This window comes from Podarcis erhardii (genome assembly GCF_964252035.2).
Source record: "Podarcis erhardii genome assembly, chromosome: 3".
NCBI lineage: Eukaryota > Metazoa > Chordata > Lepidosauria > Squamata > Lacertidae > Podarcis > Podarcis erhardii.
This window is the reverse complement of record NC_138507.1, coordinates 90974562-90990703: the sequence shown is the minus strand read 5'-3', so window position 1 is coordinate 90990703 and position 16142 is coordinate 90974562. Positions and strand designations below refer to the sequence as shown.

The 16142-nt window shown below is 43.5% G+C and overlaps 1 protein-coding gene and 1 long non-coding RNA gene across 7 annotated transcripts; one reads left to right on the top strand and one right to left on the bottom strand.

Annotated features, from left to right (window-relative positions):
• The first annotated feature begins 3515 nt into the window (after positions 1 to 3515).
• On the top strand, positions 3516 to 14174 carry YPEL5 (yippee like 5). Of its 6 annotated transcripts, XM_081854237.1 has the most exons (4): positions 3758 to 4303; positions 4749 to 4874; positions 11264 to 11424; positions 12073 to 14174. In XM_081854237.1, the coding sequence occupies exons 3-4, from the start codon at positions 11284 to 11286 to the stop codon at positions 12295 to 12297; spliced, it is 366 nt and encodes a 121-aa protein (XP_081710363.1). In that variant the 5' UTR covers positions 3758 to 4303; positions 4749 to 4874; positions 11264 to 11283; the 3' UTR covers positions 12298 to 14174. The 6 variants fall into 6 exon arrangements, with proteins under 6 accessions (XP_081710362.1, XP_081710363.1, XP_081710361.1 ...); XM_081854236.1 differs by lacking the exons at positions 3758 to 4303; positions 4749 to 4874 and adding an exon at positions 3516 to 3708; XM_081854235.1 differs by lacking the exon at positions 4749 to 4874 and having other exon boundaries at positions 3760 to 4303.
• LOC309337627 lies at positions 12826 to 15881 on the bottom strand. The gene is made up of 2 exons (XR_014154455.1): positions 14247 to 15881; positions 12826 to 14211 (listed from the first exon to the last, which is right to left on the bottom strand). It is a non-coding gene; the product is annotated as an uncharacterized lncRNA (long non-coding RNA).
• Between the last annotated feature and the right edge of the window lie 261 nt (positions 15882 to 16142).

The window sequence follows — 16142 nt, the reverse complement described above, 5'->3', positions numbered from 1 at the left end:
TGCTTTTTTCACGGAGTGAAGCCGCATTGCTGTTGCCGGAGAGCGCTGACTTTTTCCTGTGGACAATTTGACTTCAAACAACTACCCGTGAGTAGAACGGAAAATTGGATTTACAAACGTCTTAATTTGGTACTGAAACGGGAAGGTCTCAAACAGGAAGTCCGCCTTCCCCTTTTGTAAATAGATTGAAGCAAAGAAGCTGCAAGCTAAGGTCTTGGAAAACCTTATGTAAAGGATTAAACTTCCATCGATTGAAATCATTAAACCCCCCTTGGAAGCAGGAGAAGAGGGGGGAAATTTTGGATTGTGTAGCCTGCAGGAGAGAGTGATAAAAATTAAATTACCACTGCTCTGAACCCGGAAACGGGCTGCCAGTAGATTGACGTTTTGGGAGAGTTCATTGGCAGTGAAGAGAACGTATGTTGACAGTTAGTTAAATAAGAGAAATATATTGTTTCCATTGTCCTCTTCTGCGTTTAAAAAGGAGGAAAAGTAACTGAAAATTGAAACTAACTTTACTTTTTGAACTGTGCTTGAAAGGATTGATACAAGTGGAGACTGTTTCCCTCTAGAGGGAGCTTTTGAAACTGTTACAAGAGTGGAGCTGGGGAATCTCCAGCTGCATGATAAGAACTGTGAGAATCAGGGATTGACCTTGGACCATTTAAGAATGTCGACAGGAGAAGCTTTAGTGACTGTGTTATGTAAGATAAGCTACTCGTTGGAACAACTTCACAAGAAGGCAGATGTTTTGACTACTAAAATTGATAACTTGGGACAAAAAGTGATTAATTTGGGACAAAAAGTGAGCACCAATACAGAAATTATTCAGGATTTGGCACAGGAATTTACTTTAGCAGGACAAATTGTGGAAAAGGAGAAGGAGAAAGTTGTTGTTGTCGAACCTAAAGTAATACAAGTGGGAGCCTCAGCCTTACAGAGGCAAATTGAGGACTATAAGTTGAGGCCTTTTATGATTGAAACTAGAAAAAGTCAGATTTTGAGGATCGGAGCCCGGCCTGGACTGGAAAAGGAAAGTTGGAAAGATCCCTCCATGCAGGGATTAACTGACTTTTGGGACATGGACTTGGGTCAGGAGGAGATTGGAGTTCTGGGGGCCTTTGGATTTGGAGGAATCTTGAAACATGCCCTGAAATACTTTATGGATCTTAGCTTTAACTATGGAAATTTGGCTGACCTGTCGAGAAGGAATAAAAGCATCGTTAGGTCGGCGTTTCCCCGAGATCTGCTCTTTAGCATCAAAGAATATGAAGAAGACCTGCAGAAGGGACGTGGAAAAGAGTTAAGAGCCTCGGACATAAGATCTCCAGGTTGATGGACTGTATGGAGTTGACGGAAGTGACTGGCAGAGTCTGAGACCGGGGAGAGGAGATGGTGGAAGAAGATTGAAAAATTTAAAGTTTATATATAGAAATATTGTAAAATTAATGACTGATATAAAAATGTTGGAATGAAATTTTATGGCCTTAGTGGAAATGTTTTAAGGAGTTAAGCTTAAATAAGTATACTAGTTTTAATGGAAAATAAGATTAAAAATATGTTAAGACATTTATATGACAGAAAATAGAGAAAGAGGCAAAGGAATTGCTGAGACAACTAATAGAAGTAGAATACAAAAAGGGAGGTGAGAGGAGGTCGATGAAACAAGGGAGTGAAAGATAGAATATGGAAAAGGTATGATGTATGCTTTTAAATTGTTTTTGTATTGTTTTGTTTAGTTTATTGTGTTTAGTTTAATGTGTTAAGGTTGTGTTTTGTATAGTTTATATATTGTATTGTTTTTTCTCTTTTTTGTTCTTTTTTCTCTTTTGTCTTCTTCTTTTTCTTTTTTGTAAGTTTTAAAAGTAATAAATATTATTTTTTAAAAAAAGAACATAAAATAACATTTAAAAAGTGAATCTGTTTATTCACATGCATTTATTTAAATATTTATAAGCTGCCTTTCTGGGCTGAGTTGACCCAAGGTGGCAAAAGAAACGCAAGCATAAAAATATACAGAATTTGTAACAAAGCTTAATAGGTTCAAAATAAACAACCCTGGTGCATCAAAATATACTTCCACCACTTTGAAAAATCAGTTACAGAGACAAAGCAGTGAAACATCAGTACAAAAGAATCAGTAATACACCTCAAGGACCAAAGAGTCTTGTGGTATCCAACAGATTTTTAAACAGCATAAACCAGAGGTGGCCAACATGGAGCTCTGCAGATGTTTTTGGACTATAATTACCATCAGGCCCAGCCTGAATGGCCAATGGGCAGGGATGATGCTGTTGTTGTTGTTTAGTCGTTTAGTCATGTCCGACTCTTCGTGACCCCATGGACCAGAGCACGCCAGGCACTTCTGTCTTCCACTGCCTCCCACAGTTTGGTCAAACTCATGCCGGTAGCTTTGAGAACACTGTCCAACCATCTCGTCCTCTGTCGTCCCCTTCTCCTTGTGCCCTCCATCTTTCCCAACATCAGGGTCTTTTCCAAGGAGTCTTCTCTTCTCATGAGGTGGCCAAAGTATTGGAGCCTCAGCTTCATGTTTTGTCCTTCCAGTGAGCACTCAGGGCTGATTTCCTTCAGAATGGATACATTTGATCTTCTTGCAGTCCATGGGACTCTCAAGAGTCTCCTCCAGCACCATAATTCAAAAGCATCAATTCTTTGGCGATCAGCCTTCTCTATGGGGGCAGGGATGATAGGAGTCGTTAATTATTGGTCATGTCAGCCTTTGTTTCTTAATGGCTTATCCCCAGTCAGCTATGCCAAGGTGGGCTAACTTTGGCTTTTTTTCGCACAATAGCTTTTTGGGTGTGATCACCCACTTGCCCAAGGCCAGCTGCCGCCACTGAGTCCAAGCTGCCGGGAAATTTGCTTTAAGAGATAAAAATTCCCCTGGATGGGTATGTAGGCCCCCCCAATAAAGGATTATCCTAAACTTAACCCAGCAGTGTTTGGCACAGTTTTAACCAAAGCTTGAATAATTATTCTACCAATTCCAGAAATTATGGGTTCCCCTGCACCCACAACTCAGGGGTTCTTAATGCATTTTTAAAACGTGACACCAGAGGGAGCTGCAGAGCACCTGGCACATTTCCAAGGCGGAGACTTGCGCCCTGGGGTAAGTGTGAGCCAATCGCTGCTACAGGTATCAGGTAACACTTAAGTCAAGGTTCTGAGGCAAATAAACAAGCAGTACCTGGGATCAGCAAAAGCAAAAACCACCACCCCAAACTAAGCCACATCATAGCGCCGGCGGCGGCTTCTAAGCGTCGCCAACAGAGACCAAGTAAAGGTATTCAGCTGCTCGGCGCCTGGCTCTTTAAGGAGGCCCCGCCTCTCTCCCGCTTTGCGCCCCGCCCCACCTCGGCGTCCGCGCGCCGCCGGCAAGAAGGAGAGCGGGGAGGCGCGGCACGTGCCGGGAGGGGCGTGGCCACCGAGCCAGCATGGCGGCGGCGGAGACGAGGCGCCGTTGGGGTGGGGCGTGGCTTCGAGCGGGGAAGAGGCGGAGCCAGGGGCGGGGGCGGAGGAGAAGAGCCGGAGAGTGAGTCTCACCCCGCCAGCTGAGTCGAGAAAAAGAGAGAGAGGCCGGCGCTGTTTAAGCGGCGGCAGGGGAAGGAGACGCGACACCCCCCCCCCACAGTCGGTCAGTTGGTTGAGGCCGTCGCGTGGCCAGTCAGTCGCTGCGTCCGCCCGCAGGTAACGGCTGTTGCTCGCGCCGGGCTCGTTGGTGGGGGGGGGGAGGAGGGGGAGGTCGGGGAGGCGGGTCGCTCAGGAGGTGGGGGCTGCCTGCCTGCCTGGCTGCCTCCTTCCCGTCTCCCCCCCCGCCCCTCCCTGCTTCGGCGAAGACCCTTGTGCGTGTAGGTGTGGTGTTTTCCCTGCGTGTTTTCTTAACCCACGCGCAAAACGCTTCCCCTCCCCCCTCCTTACTTCGCTTGAGGAATAAACAATAACAGCCTCCCTTCCCCCCCAAACCAGGCCCCTCCTTCGCGTAGTCACAATAACGTCCTCGCCCTCCTCTCCCCCCCCCACCCCCTTGTCCCTTTGCATCATCCCGCTGCGGCCGCCCCCCCCCCCGCCAACTCCTCCTCCTCCTCCTCCACAGCCTCGAGCGCAATAACAAGCCCTCCTGCTGGAGCTTGGGCGGCCGAGCCTCCTCCTCCTCCTCCTCCTCCTCCTCCGCCGCCAGCCCTGTCCCTCCCCGAGAGCGCAAAAGGCAACGTCGGCCGCAACAACGACGACGACGACAACAACACCACAACGCCCTTTGTGCAGCCTCAGCTGCGTAGAAACTGTAAGCTCTTTCTTTCTTTCTTTTTCTGTCGCCACCCATGGATCCCCAACCTCAACGAAAAACAGCGAAGGGTCCTGTCGCGCTTGGAAAGCTTGCCGATTTTATTGGGGGCCTTGTTCCGCTGCTGTTACTGTCTTATGCAGCTGTTGCATGACTAGCAAGTTTTGTCGTGTTAAAAAGTCTGCTTTCTTTGTTTTCCTCTTCCCTCTTTCTTTACCTGCTTTTCGTGTCTGGACGGCCGAGTCTGTTTGAGATGTTCACAAATAGATCAATTACTATAGCCTCACACACTTAACAACTGTAAATTACATATGTTGGAAAACAGGTCAGGCTCTGCTTCCGGTCTTTTCCTGCTTTGCTTCTTTCCCCTACCCTGGCTGCATTATTCTGTGATCCAAAACAGGCCAGGGACAATAACTTTTCTTTCTCGTTTTGCCTTAAACAGATATTGGCACCTTGCTTTTCAATTCCAGGAGGACACCTGCTCAGAATTATTAGTGCCCCCGTCACTTCGTTGTTCCAAATGCTCTAGTTTTGGATTAGTATGGGTACTTCCTTGATTTATAATCCTATAAGCAGACTCAGCGTTCTTCCAATAATTTACAAATGCGTGAGATCAGTATTTCCCGGAGCAGAGTGTTGATAGGAAGTTTTTTTTGGGGGGGGGGAGAGACTGTTGATTTGCTTTTCTGACGGTGTGGTACCAGTGACTTGGGGCCCACAGGTCTCCCTTGTCAGCTGTTTCCTCTTATTTGTTGTCAAATCGCCTGTGCTTCTGGGAAAGTCTCATTCTCAAACCAGACATGGGCAGAACCTTTGCTGATTGGATGTCGTAGGCCATGTGACCAGAATCAGGGTGCGCTCCCTTCCTCCACCACCTTCTTTGTGTGTAATTACTGTTTTGGATAATAAGAGCAGGACTGTATGTTCTGGGTCTTCTGGGGGAGGCGGCAGAAACACACTCCTCTTGCGGTGCTCTGCAGTGGCTGTTGAGAGAGGAGGATCCTGCTGCAGTGAGGGTGCTGCTGCTGTTACTGCTCTCTTCCCGCTTTACTGTCTACCAAATAGAGCAGCTGCCCAAGTGATTAAAACATTATCAGAGCGGAACAGGCTCTGCTTCCCTTCCCTTCTAATGTTTTAGTTCTTTATCCCCAAGTATGGTTGTATATGACTCATAATGATTTCTGCGTTCTTTATAAAGGGTGGAATTTTTTTTATTTAACTGTTCAATAGTGATTTAATTCTTTTTCAGATCCTTCCAACCCCCCCTTCCTGGTGATGTATCACCTTCTAAAATGTCTTAAGGGTCACCGTATAATTATGGATATTTAGGGGCTTTATTTTATATATATTACATTGAGCTCAAACTTAAAAAAAGTAATTTAGTGTTGATAACATTTAGTACTCAGCATCTCATTGAAATCAATGGCTGGTTCAAACAGACTTTACCTCATGTTGTTCAGCTTACTGTTGTGCAACAAGGTACATTTTGCAAACATACTGAAAGCATCGTATAAAGTTAAGTAATAGTAAAGTGTTTGAAGCACTTTATTTTGATTCTCCTTACAGCAATCCTATAAGACAGGTATATGTGAGGCAGAGAAGGTTTGTCATGAGGTAGTGGAAGGTGTGAAATATGAATTAGATACTACCTATTTTTTATTATCAGTCTCTTACTTCTCTATGCCAGTATTAGTACCAGTATGAAATACCACATTGCAAACAGCTCTTCTCCCATGATATTGAGAGGAAGAGGAAACCTGTATACCACTGTTTTGTACCCTCATACATGGCCAGAGCATTCTCTGAAGGCACAAGATGCAATCACTTTGCTGCAGCTCTAGATGTGATTGGTGTCTGGGTGGGAGACTTCCTGGGAAGTGACTTGTGCAGACTTATTATTCCATAATGGATGAAAAAAGGTAAGGGAAATGGGAAAGTAATTTCCTTTATTTTTTCTGAACTCTGAAACCTGTGGACCAGGGGAAGCCTCAATGATAACAAAATTATAGAAAGTCAGTGCTCCGTGTTAAGGATTTCCCAGAGTTCTTGGAATTCCTAAGTAGGGGAAACCCTACATTAGAGCTCCCATAGCTTAAATAAGTTGCAAGTTATCTCAAGCATGCGTCTTTTGAAATTGTACTTAAAGGTCACATGCAACCAATGTATTTTATTTACAGAAAAACAATTTTCATCTTATTCTGGATCTGGACTCTGATACTCCACAAACAACTGTACTTATTTTACATGCCTTTGTATCTTGTTTTGTTTTCTTCTTTTTCCTGATGCCCTGTCACAGCTATTTTTCCTACTTTATACCTATTGAAAATGAAATAATATTTACATCACACTCATCTTGGGAGAGTGTTCAGAGGTGCAGGGAGAGTATGCTTTCACTATACAGTGGTACCTTGGTTCTCGAACTCAATCCGTTTTGTAAGTCTGTTCGACTTCCAAAATGTTCAAAAACCAAGGCGTGGCTTCTGATTGGCCCCAGAAACAATGCCAACAGCCGAAACGGATGTTTGACTTCTGAAAAACATTCGCAAACTGGAACACTTACTTCCAGGTTTGTGGCGTTTGGAAGCTGAATTACTTGTCAGCTGTATACCATGCAAGGGGTTGTTTAGAAACTTGTGACTATATTTAATTTTGAATTCTTTGTTGTTAGAGTTAACTGATTATCTGTTTCATTTTCTTATCAAAGACAGATAATGTTAATAACTGGGAAGCAATTTTGTGAGATTTTAAAATGAGTGCTTAGTGTTTTTACATATAAGTTGTCATCTCCAAACCCTATGAAAATAGTTGTAGTACAGTGGTGCCTCGCAAGACGAAATTAATTCGTTCCGCAAGTTTTTTCTTCTTGCGAGTTTTTTGTCTTGCGAAGCACGGTTTCCCATAGGAATGCATTGAAAATCAATTAATGCGTTCCTATGGAGACCGCTTGCCAGGCTGGCGGTGCGGAGAAAGGCTTTTCTCCCCACCGCCAGCCTTCAGGACAGGTACGGGAACAGAGGGGAAGGCGCGCTGCGCTTCTCCTCTATTCCCGGGGCTTGCGGTGGGAGGAGGGTTTTTCCTCCCCACCGCCAACATTCAGAAGAGCATTGTGAAAGTTGGCGGTGGGAAGGAAAACCCTCCTCCCACCGCAAGTCTTCAGGACAGCCATCCAAAGGCTGGCGCGGGGAGAAGGTCTCTCCGCCCCACCGCCAGCCTTCGGAGCAGCCATCCCAAGGCTGGCGCGGGGAGAAGGTCTCTCCACCCCACCGCCAGCCTTCGGAGCAGCCTTCCGAAGGCTGGCGGCAGGAGGAGGTCTCTCCGCCCCACCGCCAGCCTTCGGAGCAGCCATCCCAAGGCTGGCGGCGGGAGGAGGTCTCTCCGCCCCACCGTCTCTCCGCCCCACCGCCAGCCTTCGGAGGAGCCTTCCGAAGGCTGGCGGCAGAAGGAGGTCTCTCCGCCCCACCGCCAGCCTTCGGAGCAGCCATCCCAAGGCTGGCGGCGGGAGGAGGTCTCTCCGCCCCACCGCCAGACTTCGGAGCAGCCTTCCGAAGGCTGGCGGTGGGAAGAGGTCTCTCCGCCCCACCGTCTCTCCGCCCCACCGCCAGCCTTCGGAGGAGCCTTCCGAAGGCTGGTGGCGGGAGGAGGTCTCTCCACCCCACCGCCAGCCTTTGGAGGAGGTCCGAGGACAGTGGGGAAGACGCGCTGTGCTTCCCCGCTGTCCCGGAGATTTCCCTATGGGCTTTCGTCTTGCGAAGGAAGCCCATAGGGAAATTCGTTTTGCGAAGCGCCTCCAAAACGGAAAACCCTTTCGTCTAGCGGGTTTTCCGTCTTGCGAGGCGTTCGTCTTGCGGGGCACCACTGTACATCATTTCCATTGACATCTAGTGAAAAGTTCAGTGCACTTTACATGTAGAAGTTCCAAACAGTTATGCATATTGGTGGCATTTAAGTGTAGAGGAGCTCATTTTAGAAATTTAAATATTGTGTAAATTGAATAAATATGAGTGTAAAATATCCATTATTTGCTTAATTATTTTTTAAAAAATAATCAGATTACTTTTATCTAAAACAAGCAGGAGAATTGTAATGCATTGTTGAATGATGTCTATAAGAATGTGGGAAGGAAAGCATCTCAGTCATAAGTAAAACCTGCATGTGCAAGGAGGCCTGGGTCTTCTAGGTTTCCATTTTGCAGGAAAATAGAATACAGCCAGTATCCTGGGCACTTCAGTAAATTATACTGTCTGAAGTGTTGCTGTTGTCTTTGTCTTTCCCATGGGACCAGAAAAGCAGAAGTCTTTATGGCAGGAACATGATGTTAAAAAATTATTTTGAATCTCCTTCATATACATTTGTGTTTGGGGAGTTTTAGTGACATTGGGTAGAAAAGGCAGAGTAACAGAAGCCAGGTTATTGTAGCAGATGTTCTCAAACTTCCAAGTAATAGTTGAGCAACTTACTACACCAGTACTCTGGCCATAGAAGGGAGGGTAACAGTATGAGATTGTTCTCAGTGTTAGAAACTCAGATATATTAGCTAGATGCCAAATAGCTCCTTAAACTAAGGTTACAGTCACCAAAATGGAATGTCTAGTTGCCATTTTGGGGTATTGGTGTCTGAAAACAGTCCAGATCCAATGATCCCCAGGCATGTACCTCCAGATGGTGAAGATTGTCAGGCGCCATCCTGGTACCCAGGTATCTTCACTTGGTTGTAAGTGGTCAATAGCCAGGTGCAAAATGCACCTGGGTAATTTTGAACACTTGATTGTTCTATTCAGGGGTGTGCCTTTGCCATTAGTAAGATGGCTGGATTTGGATTCTTCAGTATTCTGGGACAATGCATTAGGCTTCTTGAAAGGGAAAATACCTTAATTAGGCTTGCTGCATTGTCTAGCCATCTAATGTCTTCTCTAACTGGCTGTGGCTTCCCAGGATCTTGGGCAGAGAGGTATTTCCCAGCATTGTGACCTAAGGTTCCTTTACCTAGATTTACCTTCTAGTATGTTCATGTATTTAGATCTTTGCTTCTTAATCTGAAAAAGTTATGTGCCTTTAAAATTTGCACCAGCTCATTAGAAAGTGGTGCCAGATTTAGAATATAAATATCAGCATGGGGGGGATAGGGTGTAAACTAGCCTTTTAATTGAGCACAATAATTACATGTAGTCAATGCTAACTTCTTGTTTAAACCTATTCAAGTAGTGGTAGGAATTGCCTTACAGCAGTAAAGAAGAAGGAATGCCCAGTTAGAATAAGTGGTGGCACCAGTTTCAAGAATAACTTAAGTACTTGAACCCGTTTCGATTCATGGAAAAAAGGATCTGTATAAAAGGAAGAAAATGTTGAAAAGTTTAATGATTGGTTGCCCTGAGGCTATGATTTTCTAAATTTAGTCCCTAGCATGAATACTCAGATCTTTGTGCTCAAATTGTTCATTTTAATAATAGGTTGTTTATCCAAATTCTACATATAGCCCACACAAGAACAGAAGTGACAATATAAAACAAAAGGAAAGTCACAGTGCGTTTGGTTTTCTCTTCTCTCTAGCGCGCTCTCTCTTTTCTTTTATGCCCCCCCCCCCGGTTAACCACTTCTACTGGGTGGGTTTTGATGGCTTTTTGTTGTTCAGCTTGCATCATTCTTGTGAGCCATTAGTAGTATTTGTTCTTTTATAATATGCATTCAGGATGTATGGTTATAAGTTTATAGGCACCCCATCCCTGGCTATAGCCAATATGTTCGTCATACAAGCTTGCTTTCACATAAATTTATTGTGTGCCATTGTAAGCCAGTAATGGAAAACTCTTGCTTATTAACTAGTTTCTCATAAACTTTCAGGCTTAGGGTTGTTGGTAAACCCTTTTTAGAAGACATCTGAAGGCAGCCCTGTTTAGGGTCGTTTTTAATGTTTAATGCTGTATTGTGTTTTTAATATTTGGTTGGAAGCTGCCCAGAGTGGGCAGGGTATAAATATATTATTATTATTATTATTATTATTATTATTATTATTATTATTAATTGAACTAGGACAGCACTGGGAATATTTGACTTCCCTAATGTAAGTGACAGCTTCTGTTCTTAAGAGTATTTTTCATGGCATACTTGAGCTTCTTAAGCTTCAGGATAATGGATGATATCCAGTGTTAGTCATACACAGGAGGAGATTCACCTGGTTCCTCCCACCATTCCTCTGCATCCAACTAGTCCCTGACAACTTGATACCAGGGATTAAACCTGGGACTTTACATGCAGACATGTTCTATATCATTACGACATAGCCCTTTCCCCAGCTACTCTTTCTCCTTGGGCCCATCCATAGTCTTCTTTCAGCATCTCTGTTTGCTATACTTGGCACAGAACCTATGGGCCAAACTAGATATTTAAAGGATTTTTACCCTGCTCTTCAGTTAAAAAGGCTCCCAGAATAGCTTGCAAAGTTCAGTAGTAGAACAGTCCCTGTCCTCAGGCTTACAATCTAAAAGGCAAGAAGGAAAAAGGATTGAAGATTGAAAGGGGAGAAGAAAAAGCAAATGGACATTAGTTCTTAGAGTTCTTGAAATGATAAACTAGTTGCAGGCTTCTCAACAGAGATAATGGAGAAGCCCTTTGTCCCATTTCTTCCTCTGCTATAGCCAGCCACATGTGACAATATTCTGACTCCTTGTCAAAGAAAAGCAATTTTGGTTGCTGCAAGTTTCAGCAGAGGATTAGCTGGGATAAGGGGCTGCTGCACAAAATTGATTTTGCTCCCCACTGCTTTTCTATCAGGAGGGTGTGTGTGTGTGGAGAGGAGAATACACAGATTCTGTATTCTAAATGTAGCACTGCTGGATATTTACTCAACAGCTCTTACTGGAAATCTCTAACATAAAAACATGTATTCCATCCCAGCTTTTTTCAAAGGTGTTGACATAAATTGGTGGCATTTTCAGCTTTGCTCTTTCTCTCTCCTTTTAGGGCTGTAGCATTCTTTAAAAATGGGTCGGATTTTCTTGGATCATATTGGTGGTACTCGCCTGTTTTCCTGTGCAAATTGTGACACAATCTTGACCAACCGCTCAGAACTCATATCTACTCGCTTCACAGGGGCTACTGGTCGAGCCTTCCTATTTAACAAGGTTAGTTAAAGAGACCTGCAACTCCTTAAGTGCCACCACACTCTGTTCCTGCAGTGCCTGCTATGGTGAAACAGAATTGCACGCTGGAGAACAATGTGATGTTAACAGTGCCTGAGGTTGTAGACTGCATGCTAAGTGGTTAACAAAATGTGTAGCTGGACCTTTCTGGAAAAAAAGTCAGCCCTCGGTTCCAGATTTGAAATGGGAAAGCAATAAATGCCGAAGCACTGGAAACAAGAAAGCAAGCAAAGCCAACTTGTGAAATACTCTTATCATTGTCTGAAAGTCAAAGTCACATTTATAGGGAACCAACTGGTGAGAGGGATTATCAGAGGCCTATAATCCATAGTTCATTATAAAACACTAGGCAACTGTATTAATATACTGAGTGTTGTCTACTTTTTTCTTTGTAGAGCTCCTTTCAAATTTCCCCCAAATCAGTGGTTTGCTGTATTAGGCTGGGGCAGTTTTAAAATCTGGCACTGTCAGCTTTGGCAGCAGGTGTACTGGTCTGGATGCTTCTTTCACAGAGTGCCCCAGGAAGGTCATTACTGTTATGTGTCCCTGCAGTTAGAGATGAAGCTCTAAGCAATTCCTCTGTAGATTAACTACATCTCAAATTCTTTCTATCCCTTTTATCTACTACAGGTAGTAAATCTGCAGTACAGTGAAGTCCAGGATCGGGTCATGCTCACTGGACGCCACATGGTTCGTGATGTGAGCTGCAAGAACTGCAACAGCAAGCTAGGCTGGATCTATGAATTTGCCACTGAAGACAGCCAGCGGTATAAGGAAGGCCGTGTTATCTTGGAAAGAGCTCTAGTCCGAGAGAGCGAGGGGTTTGAGGAGCATGTTCCATCTGATAACTCATGAATGAACATCTCAGTTGTCTCCAGGCTTTCTCTGTTGAAACTTTAAAAAGAGAGAAATCAACAACAAAAAATATACTTACATACACTGTCACCTTAGCATCAGCGTTGGATTCATGAACTAGAGAGTGGGAAAGATTGTGAGAGAATTTCAGACGGAACTTTCCTTTATTTCTTTCTCCTTTTTTATCCCTTTCAGTTCATAGGGAATGTTGAATGGATGCTGTAACTTTGCTTTTTCTCTTAAAGTATCAGATATGTAAGCATTTGAAGTTACAAATCCTCTGAAAGCAATTTGGAATATTTCTTTCATTTGAGAGAATACAGTTGGATTTTAGCTTGTAAAACCTGTTACATCAAAAGGAAAATTTTAAGTGTAGCAATCTTTTAATTTATTTCAATTTTTTGTCCTTCGTTTTAATTCGATTTTAGCCAGACTTTTCACCTGATCTGCTGGCTTAAGAGGTCCGAATTTATGATGAGTGCTAAAGGTTCAGTGTTTAGTCCAGTTTGTGCTGGCCGTTGATTCATATTCTTGTTGGGGTTCATTGGTAGTACAGAGCCTGTGCTTGTCTGTACCTTTTTTTTTTTTTTTGTAACCCAATTTTTTTTTCATTCCTCATTTACCTAAGCACCCCTTCCACCATAAGGCTGGTGTTGACTTTTTTTTTAATAGGGCAAAACTGCTTGTCTTCTCAGTTTCCTGATGTAACTTACCTAATTATATAGACAAATGGCTGTCCAGTCTTGTGTTGCTTCAGAACTATGTAGGTAGTGATGGGTGGGACTTGAGCAGTTGCTGCAGCTTTTTTCTTTTGTTTATTTGTTTGTTTCTTGGCTGACTTCCTTAAATAGAAAAGTTGCAACTCCTAATCGGAGAATTCCCCTCCTTTTTAATCCATAGCTTTGCATTAGAAACCTAACTATAAGGAAGAAGGGCATGCCAGCATGTACAGCCATGCCTACAACTAGGCATCTGATCTAAATCTGTTTAAATGGCTAACAACTTGTCTTCAAATGCTGCTTCTAATATCAAAGCTCTTACTCTTAGTTGCATCTTTCCATTGTGGTGCTGCACCTTTACTGCTTTCACCAGCAGAAGTTCATCTGGCTGTACTTAGTCACAGGTTATCTGTTGCTTCCTGTAGCAGTTACTTGTGTTGCAATACTGGATCTTGCTCACCCAAAAAACCTTTCTGTAGACTCTTTACTCAGGGGTGCCCAAATGTTGCTGCCAGCATGGCCTGCCAAGCTACATTTCTTGGAAGTCCAAGACCTGCATCTTAAAAATATTAATCACAATTTTGTACTCTCCTTGTCAGTACCAGTTACTTCCTAGACAAGGTTTTTGCCTTACTGTAATTGATCCTCAGCAATCAGATAGCACCTGTTAAGTTCTGCCACTGAGCAAGGAATGCAAATAAAGCATCCATATATCTGGAGGATCAGTGGTCCTTACTTCAGTCCTAACCACACTTGCACAGGCTGGGGCAAGGGGTTGCCTTTGCAAGTGCCTTTAGGAATACTGTTCATGAGCCATGCCTCCCATATATAACTTGCAGACTGAATGAGGAGTTGTATCTTGCACTCCACATGTGGCATTCTGGCCATTGAGCTGTAGTTTGGGCACCCCTCTTAGCTTGATAAGTAGCTCTAATATGCAACTTAGAGGGGCAACATGTAGATTTGTGTACTGGAGCTAAGTCAAATCAGGATACTTAAACAATAGTGTACTTGTGCCTCAGATGAGTAAACTTTACTATTGATTTCAGTACTTCCCGATTATTTTAGTAACTTAACTGGCAACTTGTGATTGGCAGTCCTTGATGTACTCTACATGTATTTTTGATGTTGCAGTACAATAAAGTATGTTTTGTCCTGCATGGTCTCCAGCTCTATGCTTCAGCATGGTCTCCAGCTCTATGCTTCACTGGCAAGAACACTTCTTGAGACTTTTTTTTTTTTTTTTTTTTTGCTTGTTTTAAATATACAAATGTAAGGAAGGAATGGCAGAGATTTTACAGTGGAAGGAGATAGCTGTTGTATATTGCAACACAGCTTGGTTGGAACAGTCTGCCTGGCTTCCTGTAATGGAATCTCTTTTTGGTCTCTCCAGGCCAAAATAAAACCTTCCTTCTCAGGTGCAAGCTATGACAGCAAGAATTTATTTTGCTTTTTAAAGGGTGCATTATTACAAGTAGGTAAAGCAACATGGATTGCTGTTTTCAATGGAGTAGGGTGCATAGCAGATTCATTTCTATTTAGACAGTACATACCTTTTTGACTACAAACATGCATCTGTTAAAATTGTCCACCTTCTCCTCCTCCTCAGAATTGGATGCTGTAGGATGATCAGCTGTTCTGTTTGACAGTTTGGTTCCATATAATAAAATTTCTTCAGATTGCCATAGCTTTCTAGAATCATATTCAACAACCATAAATACATCAATAGATATTATAATATCCCACTTGCGATTCCCAGCAACTAGTATTCTGAGGTACACTGCCTCTAGTCTGGAGAACATGGCTGTTGTTGCCAGTGGCCACTGATAGCCTTATACACCTTGAGTTTTTCTAATCCTCTTAATGCCATCCAAGGTGGTGGCCATTACTTTTAACTTCTATTTATTTGTTTCATAAGTGTCTCAATCACTATTCAAAATGCAATATCGCACCCCTTCACAGTGGTTTGCCACATGTATAATAATGTAAAACCATATAAAATATAAACGAGACCTAGCTGTGCCTTGAGTAGATTGCAGCATCTATTGTTCCTGTTTCCATCATATACTCTGGAGGTTTGGTGGGGAGAGACAGAAAGAGTTGTTGTGGGTCTGCTGCAAAGTTTTCCCAAGCATAACCCAACTAATGCATCCAGGGGTGCAAGGCACAGCACTAGTTGATTGGTACCTGAGGTTGTCCTGTTTTGGGACACAGGAAAACCTGTCCCTTTGGCTTTATAATGTAGCAATGGGGAAGCAGTACATCTGCTCAGGGCCAGAATACAAGAGCCCAACAGGGTTAAACATCTTACCCAGCAAATAAATGTTTGGGAACAAAAAATATCAGCTGGAACCCTCGATCCAAGAGTGAGATAGTGCAGGGATAGAGGGAAAAACAACAGCTTGTGCCAAATCAACCAGCTGTGGTTTTTTTTTTTAAAAAAAGATTTGATTGAATCGTTATGTCCACTTCGGGAAGATTGAAAATAATGCTAATAAAAGGAAGGAGCCCTTGGATGTGGCATACATTAGGGCTTGGAAAGCTGATTCATTTCTGTACCACACAGCTAAAGCAGAGGAAATCCACTTAATGGATTTCTGTTCTCAGGCCTGTATGTAATAGCTCATTAGAGGAAATACTCCATGCCAACCTTTTGGAGCAGCTTCAGCACTCCGCAGTAAGATGCAGTGCCATATTTCTCTGTGCGCTTATTAGACAAGACAGCAGTGGGACGCTTCCTTTGGATCTGCACTAAAAAATAACTGTAAATAACAATCTTGAGGGTTTCCAGAGTAGCATTCCTCTTAAGTCTTGCAGAAAAGGAAGTCTTATGGCATCTCAAAGCTGCTATTTTTGGTGAAAAACATATACAGTGGTGCCCCGCAAGACGAATGCCTCGCAAGACGGAAAACCCGCTAGACGAAAGGGTTTTCCGTTTTGGAGGCGCTTCGCAAAACGAATTTCCCTATGGGGTTGCTTCGCAAGACGAAAATGTCTTGCAAGTTCCCGCGGGGTTTTTTCCGCTTTTTTCGCCCTTTCCCTAAGCCGCTAAGCCACTTAACAGCTGATCCGCTGATAAGCCGCTTCTCAGCTGATCGCTAAAAGCCGCTAGACCGCTAATAGCGC